At 40.5% G+C, this 10483-nt stretch overlaps 1 protein-coding gene across 1 annotated transcript in view; it reads right to left on the reverse strand.

Annotated features, from left to right (window-relative positions):
* OXSR1 (oxidative stress responsive 1) overlaps window positions 1-10483 on the reverse strand; it is a gene marked incomplete at its 5' end in the record, with an annotated part of 70577 nt that overhangs the window by 15022 nt on the left and 45072 nt on the right. Inside the window, 4 exons of the mRNA XM_010016150.1 lie at window positions 830-878; window positions 2907-3040; window positions 5304-5405; window positions 8832-8941. Of these exons, the coding sequence (XP_010014452.1) occupies window positions 830-878; window positions 2907-3040; window positions 5304-5405; window positions 8832-8941 (395 nt within the window). The remainder of the gene's footprint in view (window positions 1-829; window positions 879-2906; window positions 3041-5303; window positions 5406-8831; window positions 8942-10483) is intronic.

Below are 10483 nucleotides of genomic sequence, written 5' to 3' on the forward strand. Positions count from 1 at the left end.
CAGCAGGACATCCGTACAAGTACTTAGATGTGGCCACTTCCTTTTAAGCATCTTAATCTGGGAGCTAAAACTTACTTTGATTAATTGGTAATGCTGCTGTGCTATCCCAGGTATCAGATTATTTTTTTTGGCAGCTCTATGTTCTGCTATGAAAACCATGCATTTTGATCACAAACATGCCACAGAAAAAAAATAAGCAAACAGAAAACATTTCCTCATTCCCATGGAAATACAAATTCTCCCTTGTACTATTTCTGTCTCCCTCAATAAGACCTTGTATGTTACATATGCACTAATCTCCAGTCAGTAATTATATAAATGCTCACTGGCAGTTCATTTCAAGGCTAAAAATGGGAGTTTCCTGCTATTTTGTACCACAGGAGCTTCACTTTCCATAACGTTACAGAGGGTGGTAAGTTTTTGGTAGTTCTCTGCACAGTGGGTCTCATTTCCTGCTTTGCATACAGACTGATTATAGAATTTACTAAAATGTACGTTACTTTTACTGCCACAGAGACCTTTATGGTTAGAGAGGCAGCCAGAATGGCACCATTAAAAGAGAAGAAAAAAACCCCAAAGGCCACTGAAAGACATTTAAATGTTTGAGAACTGCTAGATAATTTCTCTTAATGGCAGCATACACAGGGAGGTACAGAAGAGGGGTTTCATTTTGTCCGTTCACAATGACCCATTCAATACACTCAGCTATGCTGGCCCTAAGTGAAACAGCCCACACTCGTGCCAATAAAGCTGTCACCATACCTATCATACTTCTGAAAAGTCCTCTCCACAGCCTCTGCACAGATCAGTTTAGGAAGTGTTTTCTTACCTTTGCTTTCGTGAAAAATTTGTGTCTTAAGAGTTCTGCTGCTGTCGGTCTGTCAATAAAAACAGATGTAGAAAAGACAATTATAAATGCTCCCTTTCAACACAACGGTCTTCCAGGTTGCTGCAGCTTGTTGTAACATGGCATCTTGTAACAGCATCAGCTTCTCCTGCAAAATTGCCCTAAAAATCAGTCAATTTATTCCAAATAAGTTCTACACCAGCAGTCTTAAATACTCACTGTATATTCTGTTCAAAAACAGTAAATAACTTCTGGGCAGGGGGGAGAAGTTGCTCCCATTTTGATGCTGAACTTGAGTCTCTTAGAGCCAGTTTGATAGGATCACAGAGAAAACTTGTTTAAAATTGAAGTGGAGGATCATCACCTACAGCAGGAGTGCAGCAGTACTCACCATGTAATAGTTATTTCAAAGATACTTGGTTATCTGTGTAATTAATTCTATCAAACACAGGCATAACAATCAACTTTTGTCTAATAGAAAAGGAACAACTATTTCCCCCTTTAAGGCAGACTTCAGGATTAATATTGGAAAGTAGAAGACATCCCTCAGTCAGTTTAGAGTTTAGAAGGAGCTTTCTAAAGACACAGACCTACATGAGAAGTACCAGGTTACAGCATTTCCCACACTGCAAAATGTGCTTAAGTGGTAACAGAGTTTAATTAGTGACTTGCAAAGGCCATTTGTCACAGGGTTTATTTCACCTTAGCCTAACAAAAATCATCCAGTTTATAGCAAGGGAGCCCCAAAAAGAATTAAAAACTGCACTAAATTCTCCTCTTTGAGAACCCATTCAATATGCATATTTGATGCTGCTCTTTATGGGCCAACTTCCTGCTTCCACAGTCAGGATGATGACAGTGGCTGTTAGTGGTGCTTGAGAAGAGAGGTATGCCATGATGCTAAGTGATTATGGCTAATTCTGATCAGCACACATTCTAACCTGCAGGGATAGGATATGCTTTAGAAAGGAGAAAAAAAACCCCTGCTATCAGCATTTATCAAGCACTCCACTAATTCATTAAGCATTTCAAGTGTAAAGCTTGTTAGAAGAGAGAGATCCCATCTCACAATGCGTGAGAAGCCTTTGTTCCTGAATCTTTCATAAGAGGGAACTGAAAAATGTCTTTATTATTTATTTTACAAAGGGACTTTCTTCCTTTCCAGAATTAGTTTGCTTACAGCGGGGGGAGGAAAACCAAGGGATATAAAAACTGATCTGTGGGAATGATTGTTTCTTTACCTTTGCATTTTAAGGAACACTATTTTTTAATGTAGGGTGAACACTCTTTTAAACAGCTTCACAGACTGGCAAGTACTATGAGTGTCCTCCACAGAAATAACTTTGTGCTACCCTATGTGACAGGCTGGGGGTTTTAAACAGTGCTGTAGACAGCAGACCCTTGGGCAGTTTGGAACAAGGCTACAACATTACGATACAATGTTATCCTGTGGTAGTATTTCTAACATCACTGAGCAGTCAAACTACTGTTACGTGGAAGAACAAAGTGTCATCAGGTCACTTAAGCAATCTGTATTAATGAAAACATGTGAATAATATTTGCCAGTGTTTTTCCCAATTTCCACCCCCAAACCAAGTATTACTTATAATTAAGCAAGTCAAAACTACACTGAAAGCCTTCTTTGCACTGGCAAATTTTAAGTTTATTTCTGAAGCTTCACAAGTAAAACATATTGCCCAATGGGTAAAACACAGAGCTGTTTTGACTAGGAACAAAACATGAAGTGCAGTCACCTGCTGGAGGTGGCAAGGGGTAAAAAAGGCACTACAGACACAGTGAACTGGGATGCACTCTCATTAACCCAAATGGAGGATGTGGGCCTGGGCCAGGCATGATGCCAGACATTTATCCATAAAAATAAGGACAGCCAAGAGAATTTGCAGCCACACAGCAAGATTGCTGTGTTAATTGCGACTGAAAGGCTAGAGAGGCAGACAGCGTACCCACTTAAAAAAATAAGGAATACAAGGAGTTTTGTGGGTTTGTTGTAGGGTGTTTTGGGGTGGTTTTAATTTATTTTGGTGTTACCTGTTCTTACCTTTTTTCAGGGTCTTTTTGTAGGCATGATGAAATCATCTTCCTAAATGATTTCCCATACTTCTTCAGCATCTCCTTGTCTTGCACACCAGTTTCCAAGGATGGAGGATCATTCTGTAGTGTCAGCATTAAAACCTGAAAGAATTATGTCTATTGGCAATGAGATTTTTCTTGGCATTCATAAGACACAGATTTGGGGAACACTATATTGTAGATAAGCATTTTTGTCAAGCATGCGAGTTGACAAGTACTGTTTCATTTCAACTGGTCTCAAGGGCAGCCTAAGCTCAAAGTGAAGTTTCTTACAACTTAGCCTGTCTCCTTGCATTTACTAGACAGGAAAAACTCACCTACACTTTCCTCAAGGCAATTACAGAGTCTCTCCTCTTCCCTCTGCTTCCCACATTCACTAGCTTTGTAGAAACCGTTGTTTTCAAAACCTTTACACCTCTGCAAATTCCGACTGTCAGCTGAGACATTCAAGATTTGTACAACAGGATCTAGAGAGAGCTACCTCCACCCCCGTCCCTTTGAAAGCCTGGCTAATTTATACTCAACAATTTATGCTATTGTTTTCCATCACATCTCCTCTCCCACAGTGTAATCTGCAAGCCAAACACGAGGCCGGGATGTGCTTTCAGAACTGTTTGGTGCAATTAAAGAGTAAGCACAGCAGAACTTCTACCAGCCTTCTTCACTTGAGATGAGCACTTGTGCAAGGGATTTGATTCAAAGGTTCTCTTTAGATCTCCCTGCAGGTATTTCTTAGCTAGAAAGCAAATTAACGTAAAAGCAGAAGGACAACAAAACAGGAGGGTTCACTTCCATGTACCAGTGTGACAGCAAGTGAAGGCATTTTTCACACAAGCACCCATCAAGCCAAACTGATTATTTCCTTCAAATCACTCACATATTCTGAAGAAAAGGAAGAAAATTACTCATTTACATTTTCACTTGTCACCTACATACAGTTGAATACCTATTTTTAGAAAAGGAAGCAGCACATTTAAATAGCTTTCAACAGCTACATTGCTTAGGGCAGTAAGAGCCCATCAATCTAGCTGAAATTATACAGCCTCTGACAGAATTCCCTGGTGTCTGTCCCCGCGTTGGAGGGTCACTTAATGCACAGGTCATTTTGCTGCATAACGAAATTAGTCTACAGTGAAATACAATTACATTCAACAAATAAAACACAGAAGTCCTCTTGCAGTCTGTATGACTGGAACCCTTACCTAACAGAACTGGAGATTCATAATTTTAGCTACTATATGACAACACATAATACTAAACAAGCAATCTTTGTATTCAGAGCTACAACCCATGCATTCAAAACAGAATAAACAGAAGTAGAGCTTTCAGAAGCTACTGCAAAAGGCTACCAATAATCACAGCACAGAAGGATGTTATCAATGCAAACAGCAACAGCTAAATTGGCAACACATTTCCATGAACTCCTCACTGCTGTGCCACAATCACTGGTATGTTGCAGACTTTAATGGAGTTTCTAAACTACTCAGCTACTCAACAGTCCCTGCACAGAGATGACATAAATCTTAAAATTAGTTGTGTTCTACAAGGGTTAAACTGGTGCAAAACCCTGGCATTTAAAGCAATATATGGATATGCATGCTCTAATGAGTTAGGAGCTACTGGATTCCCAAATGCTACTGTAATTGCAGGGTGGGAGGGGATGCACCCAGGTCCTAGAGAGGTAACACCCAACTTGCATAGGACCCCTGCCGTTAAAAGACTCAAAAAAGGAAAGGTTGCCCTGAAGTTGAGGGACTTGGCACCCATAGGCCTCATATCCCAGGTAACTGGTCTAACCATAAGCGATGATGTTACTGCAAGGTCTCTCCACTTGCTCCTGTTTGATCCTCCACCTCAAGTTCAATAAAATATTAATGTTGCCAATACCACACCATTTCATACTGGTTCAGTGATTGACAGGACTGTGTTGGCATTAAACAAATATGACATTGTTTTGGATAAATGGTAACAGGATTTCTGAGAGATATCAGGAAAGATTATCAGTGCAGGAGATGGAATAGTTCACCATACCAGTGTCACTGGATGCTAGATAACATGCTCTGAATCATTATTTATAGCCCTAAAAACATCTGCTACCTTCAGAGGCTCCAGGATTAAAACACACCTCAAGAATGGTGCCTCTGGCAAGACTCAGGATCTAAACAAGAACTGTGCAGTTTCAGGCAATGCTGATTAAGTGACTTATTTTTAAAAGGTGACTTCAGATAAATCCCAGAACATCGTGATCCACAAGTGCAAGTTACGAGCACAAACTCTTCAACAGAGCATGCTGGCCACATTCTTGGAAACACTCTCAGAACACACTGATCCTTTATCTTGCACAATTATCTGGAAACCTGCTCACCTTCATCGGTGGATATTTATGGTAAGGAGCTGCCCCTGTAGCCAGTTCGATAGCAGTGATCCCAAAGCTCCAGATGTCTGCCTTGAAATCGTATCCTCTGACCTGAAAAATATTAGAGGACGTTAGCATGTGTCTCTTGCTATCCTACACTATAATCCCTTTCCTTAGCCTATTCGCATCCTTCCACCCTTTCCTTCCTTTCCAGGAAAGGAAGCACTACTATTAAAGAGACGGAAATAATGTTTTCTCCCTCCTCTCCCCCCAGCTCCTTATACCTTCAAGGAGGTGGTTTAGAAGTCATAGTTTGATAAAAATTATGGTTATAGACTGTGCAACTAGAACTGCTTTGCCATAAACCTCTCCATGTGCAGAACACAAAGAGGCACTGGTTTAACCCAGGCTCCAACTTCCACACAAAGACACAGAGAGTCATTAAACAGTATAATGAAACTCCCATGGTTAATAGATGGACTATTATTCCCTTGGGACATATGCCTCACTACACTTTTAGTCAACCGCTTAATCAATCTGACTGTGAACACACTCAATCCTGAAACTTCAGTACATACCAGCTCAGTAAACAGCCCCTCATTCCTGTCCATGGACTAGTATTTCCCTCCACTAATTAATAGTAGCTTCTGCACTTGACATTAAACACAGACCTGTTCAGGAAAATTTATAGCGTTTACTTCCCCTCATGCACAGGAAAAAATATTTCATATGCCAAAGCAGTTACTTCCTCATTATCATTAGGTAATATTTTGGCACTTGCTTTCTCCACTGCAGGGGAGAGACATTATGTACTAACTTCAAGAGCAGCTACAAAAATCAAAGCATTTTGGCTGCTTAGAATGGTTTTTATTTCTTCTCACTAGACTATGGAAAAATATTTAATTGAAAGCTAATAAGGATATTGTGTTCAGTTAACTTAACAAGACTTAAAAAAATGCTTATTGTGATGAAGCCAGAAACGTTCCCCAAACTACCTTTAAGATGATCTTGAACATTTGGCAAACAAACAAAAATCCCTCTTGCACTATTTTTCATATAATACTATAGTTGAACTGAAATTTATTATAGCAACAGGAGTTTATATCTTGTATCATTTTCACAAGCCTTAAAAGTCTGAAAGGTTTCCTGAATTCAGTTTATGGATGCCACGATTATGAACAGACTTCAAGTCAGTTAACTAAACAAGCACAAATACCTAGCATTATTTAAAAGAACACAGTGCAGGAAGAAATATGCTGTAAGAGTGGAGTTTTTTTTCCCATCCTCATACTATTTGTTACATTTTGAGATGAACTCTGGGACGTTTCTTAGCTTTATCTCTCAGTTAGTTTTGCAGCACATCTATACACTGTACAACTCCCCATTCCCTACAAGGATTTGAAATGTTCTGTGGGGGTTTTTTTACTGTATCACATAATCCTGTTTGCAAATAAAAGCTATGAAGTTCAAAGCTGTCTACAGTAGTTCATCTTGACATCTGCCCAATACATATTAGTCACCACCCTGCAGTTAGTTTATATCAAAGACATTTCTTTTCCTAATCAACTTTTTTTTGCCACAGATCTGCCAAGTGAACATACACTAAAACACAATGCCAGGCTATCAGGTATTGACACACTAAAGGAACTTAATGATGCTGAAGTAAACCACATGGAACTGGGTCGATAATATCTACATATTGAAGGCTAACCTACAGCAACCCCTTTGTCCTTTATCCCTGGTTGGATATAGTGGCTCAGAGTGACACCTACTGGAAAACAGCAAGATGATACAAATGGACAGTGAAGGATTTCACATCAGTATCCAAAAATACCACCTTACCATCTAATATTTGCAGCAAGGTAGATGTACATGGACTGCAAGGTAGCACTGGACTCCCTAGAAAATCTGCCTCCTTTGGAAACATATCTGCTGCACCAAGAAACCCCCACTTTGTCACTAAAACCTTTATCTCCCTTTTTTATCACCCTCCGTAAGATCTTTTTCCCTTGTCGTCCTGAAGATTGCAGCCACCCTACTTGTAATGAGCCTGGAGCAGCACCATTAGGTCCTGGCCAGCCTGCTGTGCTATCTGCTGCACCAGGATAGGACACAGAGGGCAAATTAGCAAGGGACAACCCTGATCTGATTTTAGGTACACTGAGTACTCTATTTTCATTTATTTTTAAATCAACATAAACCCAGAAGAATGTGACAGCAAAGAAATTCAGAAGCAAGTTTGCAAAGATAGCTCTTGACTTGGAGAGCATGTCTTGTACTCTACAGTGTTAGCCCCGTTGTACTCTGAGGAGGTTACAGGAGTGCTGTAATGCACCGACCCCTCAATGCCACCATGGGGAGCCACTGAAAAGGCCAAATACTAAGAAAGCCTTCCATCAATAGTAGCTTTAAACTACCCCAAAATTATCTCAATCCCTCAAGAAGTTTTAGATATAGGAAAAATGCATGAAAGTCCAACCCCTATTTTAGCTGCATTTCATTTTAGATATATAGGTGTAGGAAAGGTCTTACTCAAGTTTCCTCCAAGCTTCAAAATATTTTGTTGTAAACAGCAAGGAGAAAAGTAACAAGCCAGGTTTGATTTAATAGAAATGTTTTTCCCAAGTATTTTTGTTAAAAAGACTTTTGTAAGGAAAAAAAGGAAAAAATGAAAAATACTTATAGTCAGTTTTATTTCTGCTTGGCCCACCTGTCAAGAAAACAAACCCAGCCTTCTGTCAAACTGCTTTTAAGGGGATAACGGATAATTTTCAGAATGCTTATGGCACTGAGCATCAATGCAACAGGCAGCTACTGCAAATGCCCTGTCAGGACTGAGGCATAACTGTTCATGCATCTTGCTCAGACACAGGCCACGATATATCACATTATACAGAGTTTCCAGGTGTTCTTCATCAGAAATCAGACAGACAAAGCTTCTATAGTTTAGCCTAGAAGTAGCGGAGGACAAAAAGTGACATATCTCCACCCAACGGGAAGAAGCATGACCTTCTCTAGCCAAAAGAGCAAAGGAGGAAGGCGGAGAGGAAAGCTTCCCTCAGCGTTTACTGTATGGTTACCCAGAAGCCAAGAGAAACTAAAAACCTGAACAAGGTCAAGTGCATGTTATTTTATGGTAATAACTCCCCACTCTGACATGTTGCAATTGGCAACCCCAAATTCTAAAATGCAGAAAAGCACATTGTCAAGCTGTATACATGCAGATTTACCACAAGTGAAACTATTTATATTCTACTTCACATTTACGGAAGAGGGAGAGGCACATTAATCTTCTTCATACAACAGCTGAGTTGTCTCAATCTCACCTTAGATACAATCCCGAAGAGAAGCAACAGGGCAAAAAAATCTACTGAACACTTCATATTTCTGGCCACAACAGCCAAATCAAAAATCCTGTGGCTTTAAGAAAGTCTTACAGGATGCCAAATGGTCATTTTAGTTTGAAGTAAATACGGCCATTGCTGACAACAGGGAATTCCAGGATCAGGCAAAAGGATACTAGGAAAAACAATTCACCTGTTCCATAACTTCTGGTGCCATCCAGCAAGGTGTGCCCACAAAAGTCTTCCTGACTTTATTCCTGGTAATGTCACCACCAGTGGCCAGAAATGCGCTAACACCAAAATCTGTAAAGAAAACAACAACAGATTTTATTAGGAACACATCCCAAGCAAACTGAAGAGTTGTCCCCACTTGATGTTCCCAGCCACCTATTAAGTACTAGACCATACAGTTACACATGAGGAGCTTCCTAATAAACAAAGAATGATCAAGAGTGCTGGTACATGAATGCTCTGTAGTCCCCCATTTAATTACTGGGGACAGCAGAGCTTTTAGTGCTGACTGGCAGAGAGGAAAATTCCACTTTCCATTACGGCCCACTGGTCACATTATAGTGCACCCACACTCCCCCAGCGGACCTGCTGACTGTGCAAGCCTGCCTCTGACAGCCAGTGCTTTATTCATGTTTGTGTAAATACAGAAGAAGAACCTCAATTAGTGTCCTGTTAAGAACCCATAGAATCCTAAAATGGTTTGGGTTGGAAAGGACCTCGCAGATTCCAACTCCCTGCCATGGGCAGGGAGTCCTTCCACTAGATGAGGTTGCTCCAAGCCCCATCCAACCTGGCCTTGAACACTGCCAGGGATGGGGCAGCTTCTCTGGGCAACCTGTGTCAGTGCCTCATCACCTTCACAGGGAAGAACTTCTTCCTGATGTCTAATTTCAACCTCCCCTCTGTCAGTTTAAAGCCATTCCCCCTCCATGTCTTGTACATGCCCTTGTAAAAAATTCCTCCCCTCTTCACTGCAGCAGTGACATCTGGTACATAAAAAGTTCCTAGACTTCATAACATTTAACTGTCCTAAGTGCATCTTGCAGATTGCAACCCCTTATTCTGGATGTTTTATCAACAGAATGTGCTTTGCTTAGTGATCTGTAATTGCTGAGGTGCTCAGTGCTTTACTAGGAACTTGGACTGGTTCACAGAGGTACAGCAAAGTTACTGAATCAAGCAGCACATGCCACTAACCAGCCTGACCATCCCAGGGGAAGCCTTGCAGACAGGTATTCACACCCTGTACAGTGTTACCCCCACTTGAAACATCTTTCACAAGCTGAAGGATGCTCCACGCACTCCCTGATAATTCTATTGAAATACATCATTCTTTTACATAAAAACTATGCCTTCAAAGATGACACTGATGCTTTATACAACTAAGAATGTTATGGGTAACAGGATCTGCGAACGACAGCACTAGTGTGCAGCAATAGCATACATTATGTTTGTTCAGAGCCAGCATTACAGAAGATTTAGCAACCAAGTCATTGAAGAGAAGATGACAGACTTTCCTTGGCGAAAAAGGAATAAATAAATCAGGTGAAAAGGAAACTGTAAACACAGAACCGTGTAAGTATTTCTTCCCAATTTGCTCCAAACTACACTGCTTACGTATTGCCCGCTTACAGACCTGCAAAGGGTCATTCTCCGTAACTCAATTTTATTCACACACACACACATTCTTTTTTAAATACAGTGACAGCAATCAAAGCCTTGAATGCCATTTTTGAGATTGGTGACAGGCGTGGAGGGTATGTCTCTGAAATTCAAGGGTTATTTTACATAAAAACAGACCACCTGACTGCAACAGTTTGAAATTCTTGTTTC

Source organism: Nestor notabilis, unplaced genomic scaffold (assembly GCF_000696875.1).
Source record: "Nestor notabilis isolate BGI_N333 unplaced genomic scaffold, ASM69687v1 scaffold12950, whole genome shotgun sequence".
NCBI lineage: Eukaryota > Metazoa > Chordata > Aves > Psittaciformes > Psittacidae > Nestor > Nestor notabilis.